The sequence below is a fragment of the Diprion similis genome, chromosome 8 (genome assembly GCF_021155765.1).
Source record: "Diprion similis isolate iyDipSimi1 chromosome 8, iyDipSimi1.1, whole genome shotgun sequence".
In the NCBI taxonomy this organism is placed as follows: Eukaryota; Metazoa; Arthropoda; class Insecta; order Hymenoptera; family Diprionidae; genus Diprion; species Diprion similis.
The window spans coordinates 10,882,096-10,899,377 of record NC_060112.1 but is presented as its reverse complement, the minus strand read 5'-3'; the positions used below and the strand labels follow the sequence as shown (position 1 = coordinate 10,899,377).

Sequence of the window (17,282 nt, the reverse complement as noted above, 5' to 3'; positions counted from 1 at the left end):
CAGCGTTAGTGAAAACATTAATATCTAATTGCTATATCTTTAATCTACTTAAGCTCCTTCAATTTATTAACATTTTTGATTATAAATAGTGTAAATTTTTTATATAGAGTGAAAAAAAAAACATATTGGCCGACAGCTCCAAACAGAGGCATGGTCATGTATAAAAAAACTGCATTTAATACACAGCCTTTCAATCTATTAATTATCTTTGTTATTTTATGCCTGGTTTACAAAGATGCACTTCGTAAAAGAATAATAGTGCTTCATACTTTGTTGGTAGATTTTACAGCAAGTATACTTGTTTCAAATACATCTTATTCAGACCCCTCGCATTAGTTAAATCGCTCTGATGAATTTACAATCATTATTTATTATCCATACAAATTGAAAACCATTGAAACATCAGCTTTCCCAGATTTCCTACCAATTCATGAGTGTTTGACAATCTGCTGCAGTTTTTTCTCATTACTAGTAATATGGATAATGATAAAGTATTTCATAGTTATTGTTTTTCCTAAGATAATTTTATTGATAAACTTTTACCATTTGTTTTACTTCTCGTTAATTAAAATCTCATTAGTGGTGAGCATTTTGTACCTTGTACTAGGTCGCGTAATTTGTGAATCAGGCATTTTTGTTCTGGTGTCAAGCTTTCGTTATTGTCGAAAATAAAACGCCGCGTCATTTTTTAATAAAGTAAAAATGATTAACTAGAACTTGCAAACACTGAAGCTAAAATTAATTAGTTAAAGTTGCTGTACTGTAGTCAGCGACGTCAACATTCTTTGATTCTCTTAATTGCAGAGATATAGGCGCCTTTTGTGTGGAATGATTGTTCACTGTATAGTTTATAAATTATTTGTAATACTTGATATTCAAAAATTCGCATACTTAGTTGGCTATAGTGAAATTATATTTCACCCAGTGATTCATATACTGCAAGTCTTCGCGTTTATATTTGTAAATCTAGTAACTGTCGAAAACTTCTTGTACATTGTCATTCTAACGTTATATGCATCTCACCTACATCTACAAACTTTCGATTCACTCTCTCGAAAGAGGCTTTGCATATACAGAAAGAAATGTCTCACGTTCTAAACGCAACTGATGGCCCACAGTCTTTAAAATCTGACGGACTAAACTGTTCTATTACATCCATACTAATTCACTTCTCGTGATCACCAGTTTTTCAAAGCTAAATTATTAATAACTATTTAAAAGATATAAATTTATTCCCAGCCTTTACTCATGCGTAATTGTGATACGGGCTGAAAACGTTCACATGTTCTGACAGTAAAGTTTTTCTTGAAGTGGTGAAAGAAAGGTCGATTATTTTTGTATTGAAATGGGACGTATAGTTGTGAAAATGAACGTGAAGACTTTTTCTGTCGATAAATATGGTGATTCGCTTTGCATAAAGGTATTCATATTTTTTTCCTTTCACTGCGCTAGATTCAGGACCGACAAAAATTCTGAAAATTGATGGTTTGTTACTGACTCTTTTAATGTAATGGGCGTTCTCATTTTAAAGAGTTCCGAACTCTTAACATAAAAATTTGAAATATTGAGTAGCATATAAATATTGATTATATATATAGATATATATATATCTGTATATCTAACTTTAATCTATTGATATATAAAATAAGTACTATTTAAACATTGTAACAATTGTATATGATTTTACTACATGCTAATTGTATTATAACAGATCTGCGACCTCCCACTTGTAGACACCCACCGGTTCCGACTGCCATGCCGCTGAACACAGTTGACAAAAAAAATCATAGATTCTTTAAATCTTGAAAGTACGGGAATTGTGCGCCCTGATGTTAAGACTGATGTACAGTAGCGCGCTATTCTCTAAATTACTATATTTCAATACATAAAATACAAAAATAAAACTCTTATTCTTAGAGATAATTTAAAAAAAACTGTACACTGGTTTAATGTATGCTGTTATAATAAATTACATTCAATACTACTTCATTCAAAATTATAAGTAAATTACATTACGCTAACATAAGCGTCAATTTAACAACTGCATAATATTTACAAATTGCAAAAGTGACATTCGCCATTTTTCAGTTTCAAATGTGTATCCCGCAAAAAGGATTAAAATTCATTTTGAAAAAATATTGGACTTAACAAGAACGAAATAAATGTCTTGAAAAATTGTTAAATTTTATAGCAGCATACAATTACGGACCAGGAAGATTTAAAAGTGTAAGGTCGTTGAACGCAGTATATTTGAAATAGACGAGAATAAGTAGATAAGTGGGATGGACAGGTACATGAAAAATTGAATAACTTGTATATTAGTGTATAGTATGTAGAAAGATGATGAAATAGCCACAAAAAAAAAATCATTTTCGACAATGTTTTTTACAACAGGCAGTGCAGTGTGAGTAGAAATATGTCATTATATAACATTTTAAAACAAGCAATCAAGAACAGTACATTAAATGCACTATTATTATCCGACTCACATGGTAGGTCCACAAAGTTTGAACACCTAACAAAAATAGATAATATCCAAAAGCATAAAAAAACCGAACATTACAAGATGAATGTTTTTACAAGATATAAATGCTAAAAAGCTAAACAAAGCCATCCTTAAATAATCATTTTTTCAGTTTGTCTTACTTTTGTTTCCTATCTTTCAATCTTTAATTCATTTATATTTTCTCGTTTTTGACTATAATCGGTAGTATGAACTGTATAGCAGGACAAGAGTGTTGGATGAAATTTTCCAACGTGGTATAGAAGAAAAATAATTGAGTTGATTTCTAATACATGAGATCTAAGAATAACCAATTTGTAAAAAGTTTGAGAATCTGGTGTTTCTATATCTAATTCGACAAACTATTACCACTCGTAATGCGCAAAGTGCATATTATAACACTGGCATGCAATATTCTTTTCCTGTACTTTCTTGAAAAGTATTGGAGCGTTTCTACTACGATTTGGTCATATTTAAGTTATTTTGTCATTAGTGTTCATATTATTTAGTTTGTTACTCAGCAGCAAGGCCTATGGCATACTTTTCATGTTGTGTCATTGGTGCATTCAGAGATCAATACTTTTCTTTCAATTATTTGTTCTTTCTTTTCACTTTTGTTTATTAAAGTTGCAACTGCATTTAACTCGGAAGACTTCAAAAAGTTACAGTCTATCAAGTTACCCTTTAAAGTCATTACTGCTGCGGGCTTCTGGCAAGCATTGTGAAGAATCACCTCTGATAATTATCGAAGTTATAAATAATCCATTAACCAAGTTATAAATACTTCAGTATAGTTATAAATAATGTTTGTTGCACTTCGAGGGCAGATTGCGATGTAGATGGAGTTAATTAATTAATCGTTATAATTATTAATTATTTCGTTTTTCGTCGCTTGAGTTAAGTTCTTTTTGTACGCAATGAGTACCTACCTTAGATCTTATTTATTCTTCTACTCGCCATTCAGCTCAAAACTAATTGCACGCAGGATAGCTTACATTTAAAAATCTGAATAAGGAACGTTACTATGAATATACTAAATTTCATTTAATATTTTGCTTCAAAATGAACGAAAAAAAAAACAAAACTTTCAACAAGCTTACGAAAATTAATGCATGATTGTATTCACAAGATCAATACAATAATTTTACAGAACTTATCTCGTTTAAAACATTCTGAAGGTATATTGATAGTTGAATGGTAGAATTGAATTGTTACATCTGATTTGAGCTTCTCTAAAATCTTATAAATTTTGATTCGCATTTTTGGAACGGCAGAAGAATTCTATGCCAGAGTTAACTATCCATTTTTGTAATCATGGGTAGATGAAAAAAAAAATGTTCCTAATAATTATCTGGCATTAGAGTATCTCAGTGCCTAATAAGTAATATTTCATTGAGACACAAATTTTGTATATCCATAGGAACACTTCTAGAATTCGGTCCAAGTTCAATAACACACATGATATAGTCGTGCTAGTTTGTTTTAATTCTAGCAGCATTTCATTCATAGCTAGACACATGCTAAACACCTTGCAGCACACATACACAAACGTGCGCGCGCGCACATACACATACACGAACACTTAAACATGCGTATTTTAAAAAATGGTAATGAATTAACGGTAATCTAAATGTAACATGTATATGATGGCTGTACAAATGTAACATTTTTTTCCATTGTGTATGATGAAGTTTTGGAGATTTAAAAAAAAAGAAGAAAAAAGTAACAAACAAAGAAACGGAATATGTAGTTGGGAAAAAGACGCATGTGCGATGATCCACATTGTTTCGACAACAGATCGATCCATTGATTTAAACCGCAAGTGATTTACCGATAAATATAATTACTCTTAATTATTAACGAAGTACCATTTCTGTAATAACATTATGATATAAAACCATACATTGAATGGGAATTACCCACAGCTTTTGGCTTTAATTTTCACCTCTTAATCCTTAAGGCGTCTTTTATCATTTAAGTTTGTAAAACAAAACATTACAGTTAACTATAAAAAGTAGCTAATGGGTAAAACTAGAAATTTTTTATTGGTGGAATGACCGCTCTGAGTTATATTGATTTATTTCTTATTATTCATCTCCTAAACTTTGACATGTAAATATAGGAAAATATTAACACAGTAAGATGTAAAAATATAAAATGTAAATATCAAATTTGCATGCATTTGCCTACGATACACAACTTTCACGAACTATGCTAGCATTCACATTAATATGCACTTAAAACTACCAGAATTTGAAGCAAAAGGCTCTGTTCCGATTAGGGTTGAATATAAATATCTTCATATAATGACTGTGTTTAATTAGGATTTCAGAATGAACTAGTACCCAGTGCTTCTCAATCAGCAGAGATGCTAGATTTGTCTGGCAGAGCAGTTAATGGATTGTTCTTACAGGAAAAGAATTCAAAGAAACCCGGCAGCTTTTGAAATAATCAGGTATCAACAGGTACGTTTCAGCTTTAACGGTTCCTCATGATCCAATTTATGAACTTTAACTACTTACCTTGAGCTTCATTTATTTATATTTTTGGATGTGCATTCATCACGAAAAACATTAGTCAGGAAATTATAACAAAATAGAGTACAATTCACCCTGTGCTTTCAAGATTTATTGTTTTAATTCTCGTCAACAAAATGTTCACTATACCTCAACGTAGAGAATATTTTTGTATAGTTTTTAATTATTGAAATGTATCGCAAAAAATATACATTAAATTCAGACATAAATTATCAGAATATTCTCTTATAATACACTGTACTGAATCGTTGATTTTCATGTCAATGACCCATGTACTTCTCGTAGAATAACTGATAAGGAGCATGGGGTAAAATGGTAAGTAGTATGGTACAGTAAAAAAAACCACTTGCCACTATGTGTTATTGATAAAATCATACAGCAAATTGGAAATGAACAGGGCTATTCACTTTCTTCTTTGGAACGCTCCCGCTCCGAGCGACGGGATTTCTTTTTACGTCGACTTGGACTCCGTGACTTGGATTTATGCCGACGTGAACGCGATCTTGATCTGTGCCTATGCCTGGAAGGTATGTATAATTATAGTATGTCAAAAGAATTCCACATTGCAGCAGTAAGTCGAAATTTATTTCGTGTTACAGAAAAAAAAATATCTGGATCGCCAAAGATTGAAAATACTCCTCTATCTGATGAAATAATTACCTTTCTTTGTGGCGATGTTGAGATCTAGATCTATCCCTGTCTCTATCCCTATCTTCCTCCTTCGCGATAGACTCTGTGTCCCTTTCTCTTGTCCGATCTCTTGACACAGACTCTCGTTCTCTGTCACGTTCTCGGTCTCTTTCTCTATCTCGCACCATGGAATCTCTGTCTCTATCTCTATCTCTGTCTCTTTCTCGATCTCTCGTTTCTCTAGGATCTCTCGGAGGTAAAAGAGTCGGTATTGCTATCGGCGGAACCATTGTAGGAATTGTTTTTGGGCCAGCATCTTTGTCTTCCTCACCTTCCGTTAATGGAATTGCAAGATTAGTTGGTTGCCATGTCTGAAATAGAAAATAATTTCAACCATTCACTAAATAGGTAGTAAAATATAACTTCGTATTTGTTTAATATACATTTAGGCGGGAAATATTTTCCAACAACTGATTGTTTTAAAGAGAATTTGTTGAAAAAATAGTTTCGTGTTGCAGCTTTTTACTAAAATAACCGTCCTAAAATAACTGGAAGTTTCCACTTATGGCTATTGCCAAGTATTTATCGTAAGGTATCATCACAATACTCATAAAAATCCTTTTGAAACAAATAAAAAAACTAAACAAGCACTATTTCAATCGAAATGAACAATAGGTATGTACATAGAATGTGATTTTTCTGTAATCAAAAGTAAATAATAGATTTTTACTCACAAAAATGCAAAGTCACAAAATGATTGGTTTGGTCAAAATAGCATCATCCAAAAATAGTTTCAACGAATACAGCCAAGACTACCAAAATTTCGAACCTATGAAATATTAACGTACTTTATCTATCGTTTCGGCAAAGAGACTATTAAAAGTACACGAACCTATACATCATTTCGAATTCTTAATATCATGGTGCATACATTCATTGCACGACTCCTGCAATTGCGCTATAAATTCGAATACCTGTATTTTTTTATTCCAAAATTACACGTGGCACTTTCTGTGATATAGCTTTTACCTAAACCGAATAGACAAGCTAATCACATTTGCTGATTATTTTAATCGTACATATTTTTTAATAATGAACTGCGTAGTTAAAACAATTAAAATCAATATATCGCGATTATTTCTAAAAGTTGTGCTTTCTTGAAAGTACGTATACAAATGTATAAATAAATTTTCTCATCATTCTACATTTTTGTGTACATTAAAACGGAGATATTAGATTTGTATTTAGTATCGAAATACTAATACAAAAGAATCAGTCCAGTAAGTGTTGCTGAAAAACAGTCAATTTTTGTGATATATAGTTTCAAAACAGAGCGACAAAAACTACTCACAGGATCATTTCCCCACTGACTGTCCTGCGTAGGTTCGTAGCTTTGATAGTAAGGATCAGTTTCCGGAATGTAAAAAGGCGGTGGTTCCCCAGCATATCCCGGCGGAGGCATATCAAAGGGAGGTGGCATTCCTGCTCCAGGAGGAGGAACACTCATGTCAGGAAAACCAGGTTTCCTAGAGTATTCCCTCCTATCAGCAGTCATTACTTGAATAACATTTTCTTTAGGTGGTGATTTATCTAAGTTTCGTCTGGAGGCTAATCCAGAGCTTCCAATCACGTCTATGGTCCCTGCCATTTTGCGCCCAGGCGGTGGACCAGCTCTCTTGGGTCCCATGATTCCGGAATACTTACTATTATCATTAGTAATTGCTACTTGAGGCACCCGCATTCCTCCTCCTGGGTTATTGCCTCCTCCTCCTCCAGCATTGAGTATTAACCCAACCCCAGATTCACTACGCATTCGTTTTTGCCTTTCACAATATGCTCGCCATGTTTCTTCATTAAAACCATAATTAAAGTAATCTGTTATATCTGCTCCAGGCTGCCTCCATGGTTTATCTTCAAGCTGATCCAAGTTGAATTCATGGGCGGGCATTCCATTGATGACTCCAATTGTTTCAAATTCATCAATGCTGAATTTTCCTGGCTGCTTGTTCAGCTTATCTGGTGCACCGGTTGCAGCCGTTAGCATTCCACCGCGTTTGATATTTAGACTGCTATACGCCGGAGTGGATTTAATGTCACCAATGACAACGTGCACGTCGTCATCTGAATCAGAATCAGTTGCTGCTTCTTCGTCTTCCTGACCTGACATCTCTTTTGTTCCATTCTCGTTACTCTCTCGATCTGCATTATTTACTTCAGTCTCCGATTCTCCCATTCGATGATTTTCTTGAGGGCCGGTGTCTTCAGATACCTGTCAAAAAGTACGTTATATTTGTAAATTGCTATGCACTGATTAACCGACTAAAAAAACTGGAGATACTCTTGGATCATCTTTTCAAATATTAGCTTGCAAATTTGCTTTTTCCGTTTTTTGAATAATTTGGATATGTAGAAAATTCATCATGAAGTATAAATGATGAAATATAACATGGCGTTTCATCGGGATAAAGGGGTCATGGTCAATTTGATTTCTCATCCATAGACTTTTCGAAAATAGACCTTACTGGACCACAACTATGTAATGGTTTCTTTTTTTTCGTAAAATCCTAGGTTATACAAGAAATCCATTGATTTCCGTTTATAATGCTTTATGTCACAATGACGAATTTGACAAATTTGTCTTAGGTCTACGAGTTGGCAGTTTATTCATGTCATAACAAGCTTTAATAATTAGCATACAGATGTAATTGAAAACTTTTTTTGACTTTTATTTTCATTGTGAATGAAATTATCAATCAACTTCATGCTTCGCTTGAACATTACCCAAAGTAGAATCCTGTAAGGTTTTTTAATTTTCAAGTTATTTTGAGTACTTTCCCATAATTTTTTCGTCAATTTTAGAACTGAATATTATTTGAATCAAATGTCTTTTTCACCCATTTTCATTATTTGCGTTGAATCAGCAGTTTTCCAGAATTTTGAATTTTATAAGTGGAGAAGCATCGTAGATAGCAATTTTACGGTAAAATACATTCGATCATGTATCAAAATCTATGAACACGGCGAGGAATCAGTTCAACTAACCTATAACCGAGACTTATTCCTAACTACCTACTAAAATGGATACATCAAATAATGGGCTCAACTAAGGACATACCGAAGCCATGCCGGAAAATTTAACAGTACCGTCTAGTTGAATTCACATGAATTGGCGAATACACGGGCCAGAATAATGAACGGCAATGTAATAAGTCAAAATGTAGGTTAGGTGAGATGCTTACTCCTGGGGGTCCGTCGGAAAACGGTAATTGGGCACCCAAGTCCGGCGGCTCTTGACGTGAGCTGGGAGGATCTTCATTTCTTGAGTTTTCCAAACTTGATTGAGCCGAGGAACCTTCTTTTCCATCTACCGAATCACCGTACAGCCACTGATCCTCGCTTTCATCCGCCATTTTTCCAATCCCCGGGCCCCGGCTACACAACGGTTGGCATGATGTCAACAAGACACTACACAAGTATAATTGCGAACTGAATTTTCGTAGTAATTAATAAATGTTCATCCATTTGACGATGTAAAGCCAATTATTTGACTCTGTAATTTTTCAGATAGGTTCCAACCCGATGTTTCAACCCAACACTAAGGTTACTAGGGATCCTATGAAATCAGCTGGGGACATCTGCGCACAATTGGGGTGCGTTCAGAAACTAGCAAAGATAGAGCTGGGAGCTAATTTCGGAATGCACCCCTGGACAAACCAAAGGAAATCTACTTTGGACATAACCACGTTTCAGTAATGAACACCGGACACCGTGCTCCTCTGTAATATTCTGTAGCCATTTAAACGGCTGTACCTCTGGCGGCAGTTGTTTCAATCACCTAACTCAAAAGTTTGCTTTAACGGATAGAATTGTATACGCTAAAGCTAAACTGATCCTGCGGGAATTCTCCCCTGTGTAGCAAAATACCTGTTACTACTTGTGACTGAAAATGACTGAAATGCGGGCAAGCAAAAAGGATAAAAACCAACACATTCAAGTCTTCGTTCGTGTCAGGTACTTGTTGAAATAAAGCAAAAATAATCCAAGCATGAATTGCATGTGTCGTTCAAAAAGCAGTACAATCACAAATCATTATCCCTAGACGTTCACCCTTCATTTTTCATGAATTACGTATTTAATTTTTTGCTCAATCCTGTTCACCAAAGTATTTAATGGTTCATTCGACGTTTCATTGTGGATTCATCCTCTGTTAAATACTTCTGTCAAGCATTGATACTTCTCTGTACACAAATGAACTGGTCTTATATTTGTTTCTCAAAAAAAAAAAAAAAACATCCTGAAAGTTCTAATGTGAGTGGTACTATAAATTGTAATTGAAGAGCAAGTTTTGACGTAACGTAGTAACCAGAAAGAAAACTTTTTTCGGAGTTATTTTAATCTTGAAAAATGGTATTTTTCGCAACAATCGCATGTGTGACTGAATATAATAGTCGCGCACGTGGGTCAGCGAAGCCGGCCCGAGTGTCTCGCGATTGCAGTATACGAGGGTGTAACGATTCTATGTATGAGTTGTCAACACCATTTTCTGATGCAGAATGCGTAAAATTCATAAGGAGAATTAGCAATGGAATAAGAATAACAGAAATAATAATTAGACATAAATTATTGCAATGTATCGGGTGGCGACCAGTGGGCGAGAAAACCCCCGGGGAGGGAGAGGGGGTGGGGGGATAGACCCCCCCCCCAACCTAAGCATATTCCTTTAAAAATGACATATAATAAACCGGATTCATGGAACCGTAACTAAAATAATTTTCTTTTATTTATTCTATATTACTAACATCAATAATCCACGTAATAAATAATCAATACTCACTTTTTTTTTAGATTTATAGTTGTCTTTCAAATTCCAAAAATAAATGAATTTTCATATTAGCAACCTTAACAAATCAAATATTAAATGATCAATGTTCACTTTTTTTTACGTCAGTAGGTGTTTTTTAAATTGTAACAACAAATCATAACAAACATGAGCAACTTCAACAATTTATATAATGAATAATCACATTCACTTCTTTTTATTTATTATATGGCTCATTGATGTTTCTAATATAGAATAAACAGAAGACAATAATTTTGATCATACTTTTATACGTGAAGTTGCGTTTTATGCCTGCGAAACAAGGTGCAAAATTGAATTTCACGAACACTGAACCGAAAAATTTGTTTTATGCTAATTGTGCAGTGTTTATTACTTACAGACCAGCAAACGATGCGGAAAAGTTGGGTAAATCCTCAACAGTGGTAGAAGTACCTTCTAGCAAAGATGTTATTGTGTATGAGAAACCGCAGGACAAGCTTTCTAGGAAATTCACGTTTGACAAAGTTTTTGGACCTTTGTCTAAACAGGTAAGACTATGTTCTTACATCGGTTGTACTTATATTTGTTGTGATTGGGGTTCGTTTGCTGAATTAAGAATTTATATTTATTTGTTCGAATAGTGACGTCTATTAGCAAAAGAACTTAAAAAAGAAAAACCTTCACTAAGGTTTCTAGATGTACCCTGTAATAAGTAATTTGCGTTTAACGGTTGCAATGGTTTGACCTGGAGAGCTTCGTGGTTCCCTTTTTTATTGAGTTCAAGCAGGTCAGTGCTGGGTATGTGGAATCCTCAGTATGGTAAAATCGTTTAGAGCGGTGCCCAGTTGCGCAGCGCTCAAACATTCAGTTGTATTTCAAAACTGCAATCGGATTTACAACACATTACAATTCTATGGTATTTTCTGTGAAAGCAGTGAAAACTATTCCTATAGTTTCTACCTGATGTTTTATGACTTACTAAATATTCCAGACTCTTTTCGAAATAATGGACAAATAATTTCACATCAAGTTGAAATGAATTTGTAAACCTGTTCTGGAATATACAGTGTATCTCACCATTGTTCTTCGACTTCGTGACAGCAAAAAATTCTTGAAGCCTAATTTCTTCTTTATAAGTAAAAGTCTAAAAGTTATTAAGATATTACAGAAATAAATAAAAATGTTGATAAGTTACTTTTTATTAGAATATTTAATCAACAGCTTGAATTTTCCATCGGTTATTTTATCAATTAATTAGTCTTTTATTTTTCACAGGTCAGTATTTATCAAGCGGTGGTTAGTCCTTTAGTGGAAGAAGTTTTGGCAGGCTATAATTGTACAGTTTTTGCCTATGGACAAACTGGTACAGGTAAAACTTTTACCATGGAAGGTGTTAGTAACGACCCATCTCTGTACTGGAATAGTGTAAGCAGACAAAAATCTTCTCTAATTTGATTTTTTTTCAGCTTTCAAAATATTTGAATCTGTTTTCACAGGACACAAATGCAGGAATCATACCTCGGTCTTTGAGTCATCTATTTGATGAACTGTATACGTTGGATGTGCAGGAATATTCAGTACGTGTCAGTTTTCTTGAATTGTACAATGAGGAGTTATTTGATCTTCTCTCTCCAAACGACGACACATCTAAAATAAGGTTTGATTCATATATCCTAGAAAGTAGAATCCATCATCAATATCTAAGCATAGAATAACAAGAACTTACGAAATTCGATCAGAACAGTTTATAGTAAAGTAGATCGGAGCACTTCCAGAGAAACATTTCAGTCATATGTAAGATTTGAAAATACATTTATTTGGAAGGTTTTATTTCATCTCAACGAAAAAATGCTTATTTTTTACACTCTGCTTTATTGAGTTCTATGTTACTACTACGAAATTCATTGGTTATTCTGAAATACCTTTTCATATTGGTAGATTGTACGAGGATGCTTCTAAGAAGGGGGCAGTTATAATCCATGGATTGGAAGAAGTGACAGTTCATAATAAACGCGAAGTTTATAAAATACTCGAAAAAGGCTCAGAAAAACGACAGACAGCTGCTACTTTAATGAATGCACAATCGAGGTCAGTGAATTGAGTGTCCTAAGAATCACGCTCATTTCCTCTACTGTTGAAATAAATTCTCTTAGTATAGTGAAATTTTTTTAATCTATAGATGTGTGTTGTACTGTTAGTTTTTTGTTCAAGTCACCATTGTTGTAAATAGATTTATGGAGACAGTACTATTAAAGTTGGATTTGTGCATTACAGTCGATCTCACACTGTATTTTCAATTACGGTACACATGAAAGAAAATACAGTCGATGGGGAAGAGTTATTGAAAACGGGAAAATTGAATCTGGTTGACTTGGCGGGAAGTGAAAATGTAGGAAGATCTGGTGCTGTGGACCGAAGAGCAAGAGAAGCAGGAAATATTAATCAATCCCTACTAACCCTTGGTAGAGTTATTACTTCGCTTGTTGAACGAGCACCACATATTCCTTATCGGTACGATTGGTGCATTTTTTTCTACTTACTTGTAATTTTTAATATCATTTTGTGTAAATAATAATCTGATCACTTTTCATATAAAAAACTATAACATACCTTCTCAACTAAATAGAGAGTCAAAATTGACAAGATTACTTCAAGAGTCTCTCGGAGGTCGTACCAAAACTTCAATAATCGCTACTGTGTCACCGGCTAGTATTAATTTGGAAGAAACACTTTCCACCTTGGACTATGCACATCGGGCGAAAAACATTACTAATAGACCAGAACTCAATCAAAAATTATCCAAGAAAGCACTCCTTAAAGAATATACTGAGGAAATCGAAAGACTGAGACGCGATCTTCTGGCTACCCGAGATCGCAATGGGGTTTATTTAGCACACGAAAATTTTAATGATATGCGAGTTCAAATAGATTCTATGGAGAAAGATATCACTGATAAGATCAATCACATAAAAGCCTTGGAAGAACAGATGAATAAAAAAGATGTACGTAGAACTGTTTCTGCCATATTGTACATATAAATAATTATTGAAAAGTATCTACCAACTAATGTTAATACCGTGTTTACTAGGAAATTTTTAACGAGTTACAAACTACTTTTGAAGCTCGTACAAATGAATTGTGTAAAACACAAACAGAACTTGTGAATACTGAAGGTATTTTGAAAGTAACTGAAAATGAATTAATGAAGACTACACAGGAACGTGATGAAACTGCTTACTTAGTCAAAAAACATGCTGCAACTGAGAGACTTCTATCATCTCAAGCAAGACAGTTACTAGGAGTAGCTGATCATGCCATCAGTGATACTCATAAGCTCCATGATAAAATTAATCGCAAAACGTAAGAAAAGTTTTAATAATTCAGTTGTGTTCACTTGGTGCAGTTAGTTTCGTAAATACGCTTATTATAGTAGGAAGATCAAAGAATAAATGTATTTTCTTATTGGATTACAGTCAAGTGGAGCAAGAGAATGAAAGACTTGAACAGCAATTTCAGCAGGACATCACAAAGGGAGTGAGAGAGATCGAGAAAGACTGCATCGAATATGCCCAGAATCTGCTGCAAGTTTGTATGAACACAAAAAATGATATAGGTAAGCTTATAATCACAAGTTACACTTTACACATAATCTAAAAAAATTTCCGAACAATTCGTTTTATCGTGTCATGAGGCAGCAATTTATTGACTTGAGGTTTTTGTTCGTTAAATTTCTTCTTTATTTTTTAAATACTTGTAGGATTACAACTAAGAGAACAAAATGCCGGTATCGACACTGCAATTCAACATGTCTCTAAAGATCTTGTTAACAAGCAATCTATGGCAAAGTCAACTTTAATTGAACATGCAGATTGTTCTGTGAGTATTTTGGTTAAAATCAAATCTCAACTGTGACGTCCAAATTCAAGTTAAAACAATTTTCAGTTTAAATAAGGATCGTTTATTTTGTAAAAACCTACATGAAAAGATTAACACTTTTAATTTTTAATAATTCACTATAATAGTATTTAGTAGTAATCTTCAACGGAAACTTGTTCTTTTAGCAAGTTAAAATATCCGTGACTGGTTTATAGTTACATAGAATTTTATTGTATTCAGTTCAACACGTACCAAGCCTGGATAAATGAACACTTGCAAAACATTACCACTGTATCTGGTCACGAAAGTCAACTTCTCAATGAAATATCTCTGACATTGGCACCAAAACTTGCGGAACTAATCGAAGCTACCCTGCAAAAGAAATTGCTAACCTTATCTGCATTCGTAAAAGAAAAATTGGAAGAAATGTCTACATACGTAGAATTTGCAAACAAAGGTATCTGCCATAATTTGACAATGAGCAGCCAACGGCTTTTAGACAACATCACAAACGTCAAGGCACACCTTCAAGCAGTAAAAACAAAAGAAAACGAAATACTTCAGAATAGCAAGTCATTCAAAGGGGTTGGTTGGAAGTTTTCAAATATATTGCTACGTGTTACTGCCTGTTTTGTTATTCCCATATAATATGTTCAATTATCATGTAACATATTTTCAGGCATTCGAGAATTTATGTAATCAATTTACGACCATGTGTTCATCAAACGAAGCAAAACACACAGAGGTTACTAACATTTTAATGGACATTGGCAAAATCAATGACAATATTAATACTGATGCAATCGAATCATGTCAAAACATTGTCAAAAGTGAACGAAGCTATGAGGATAGAGTCAGAGAAGGAATTCACATTGTCAAGAATGAAGTACAAATTGGTGTTGATGAGGTAACACTTTTTTTCTTGACGATACCAAGTACTTTATGTCAAAATGAAAACATTATCCGTTACATTGTATGTTTATAGGCTGTATCAATAGCAGATACTGTTGCTGCTCATGGGTGTAAATTAGTAGATGAACTACAAATCCAACTTCGAGACAGCAGTACAGTTTGGATTAAACATTGTGAAGTAGCTGAACAGCGTTCAGCTAAATTACAAGAAGCAATTCAGCAGGAGCGGCAAAAAATACTGTCATGTGCTGAAGTAAGCAAACTCAATCTAAAGATTTATATATTTTTGGCGTTATGGCAACAAAACGTCATTTCTTATTTGTGAGTAACATTACAAAATTTATATACAATATTCATACTGTTGTTAAATTTGAATTGTAATAAACGTGTTTACCAGGTGTTGAAACAAATAGTCACAGATGCTAGTGTGAATCATGAAGAATTTATGGAGTCCCAACGAAGTAAAGCGTGGCAATTCAATCATGAATTGCAGCATAAACTTGAGGAACAGGGTGTAAGTGCGACTCAGTGGGCAGCTGATGTCTCTGCTAAATTACGCATGACACAACATCAAGTTGATAAATTCATTGCCGAAGACTTCCGCAAAGATATTTCCACAGGTATAGCAGGATGAGTGAAGTATTAGTTTCGTTATCAGTAGCCTTTTTCACATAAATCGTCCTTAAATCGAGCTAGTTTTCACAGATTGGAATGATGTTTTGAATTAGATCTCTTTATTCATTATTCTACATTCCAAAAATGGTAAACTTGTACTACGTGTAATAACATTGATAATACTAATCGTAGGAAGCACACCAGTGAAAACGGAGTATCGCTATCCAAAAGAGCTCGCTGAAACCTCACCTCATCAGCGAATAATTCAACGCTTTCGTACTTCAATGAACGACGCCGTCACTAATAACGAAGTCGTTACTAATAACGAGGTCAGTGATGCTATGTCATAATAATTTAATCGTTCTGGTAAAATACAGTTATCTTTTATTCATATTCACATTGATTTTCAGTCACCATCAATACAGTAAACTCATATTTTATCGACAAAAGTGATGGTGAATCTCACAAGATGATTTGATACATTGGTTTAATAATATTGCTTCTTTTATAGAATTGCAACAAAGAAAACAACAGAGGAGAGCATGTAAAGTCTCGAATTGTTCAACCAAAGCAGATAGTACCTACGTTTAGGTCATCTAATCTACTTGATAGGAATATTCTTGGGCCGCACAACTGAATAAATTCCACCCTTTCGGTGTTCGTGTTTATTATCCAATTTTATTTGCTTAGGCTGGCCAAAAGCACACTATCAGGTAGGATTCTACTTCTGATAGCTGTCAATTTCATAAGTCTAACAAGAAAGATTAGTAAATTAATGTCATAAATAGTACGTGTAGGGTCGAAGTGTTTGAGAAAGATGTGGCAAGTAACCGATTTATGTATATTTTACAAACCTACAATCCTAGTATAGTATAATCTTTAAACTATTTTCATTTCTTCCAGCTGATTGCCACATCTCTGTATAAATATAAGAAAGTGAACTTACATCGTAAAAATAATGTATTATCAAGCTGTAAATTTTTAACGCAATACATGGAAAGAAATATTTTATAAACATATTGTCAAAATTCCTTCAATATCACCAGCTCAATAAAACTAAACTAAACTAATATAAAGAAAAAAAATTATATTTTAATACGTCGAAAGTTAGTACTACAAATATCATATCTACATTGATTTTATGAAGACAGCTGTTGATTATTATACCTTCATAATTAATCGTTCTAATTGTAAATCTGATATAATATAAATTGCAACCTTTTTTATGCACGTAGAAAGATATTCCTGTTGAGATGAATCACATTAAGGCTCTACAAAAACAGATGCTTAAGAAAGACGTGAATTTAACTGTTTCCGCAGGATCTTACAAATAAACGATTATTGAAGTATAACACTAACGTGGATAAGCTTTTAGGATATTTTCAGTGAG

General features: G+C 33.7%; 2 protein-coding genes and 1 long non-coding RNA gene across 3 annotated transcripts; 1 reads left to right on the top strand and 2 right to left on the bottom strand.

Moving 5' to 3' along the window:
- Positions 1-445: 445 nt before the first annotated feature.
- Positions 446-15,854, bottom strand: LOC124409647. The gene is made up of 3 exons (XR_006929528.1): positions 15,844-15,854; positions 2,797-2,803; positions 446-603 (listed from the first exon to the last, which is right to left on the bottom strand). It is a non-coding gene; the product is annotated as an uncharacterized LOC124409647 (long non-coding RNA).
- LOC124409645 (pre-mRNA 3'-end-processing factor FIP1) lies at positions 5,116-9,133 on the bottom strand. Its single transcript, XM_046887399.1, has 4 exons — positions 8,910-9,133; positions 7,022-7,939; positions 5,701-6,041; positions 5,116-5,560 (listed from the first exon to the last, which is right to left on the bottom strand). The coding sequence occupies exons 1-4, from the start codon at positions 9,078-9,080 to the stop codon at positions 5,440-5,442; spliced, it is 1,551 nt and encodes a 516-aa protein (XP_046743355.1). The 5' UTR covers positions 9,081-9,133; the 3' UTR covers positions 5,116-5,439.
- LOC124409644 (kinesin-like protein Klp61F) lies at positions 9,537-16,932 on the top strand. Its single transcript, XM_046887398.1, has 16 exons — positions 9,537-9,681; positions 10,890-11,037; positions 11,765-11,914; positions 11,986-12,146; positions 12,428-12,577; positions 12,764-13,000; positions 13,116-13,491; positions 13,578-13,849; positions 13,963-14,102; positions 14,247-14,365; positions 14,606-14,950; positions 15,045-15,272; positions 15,351-15,530; positions 15,675-15,897; positions 16,085-16,221; positions 16,404-16,932. The coding sequence occupies exons 1-16, from the start codon at positions 9,617-9,619 to the stop codon at positions 16,527-16,529; spliced, it is 3,057 nt and encodes a 1,018-aa protein (XP_046743354.1). The 5' UTR covers positions 9,537-9,616; the 3' UTR covers positions 16,530-16,932.
- Positions 16,933-17,282: the final 350 nt, after the last annotated feature.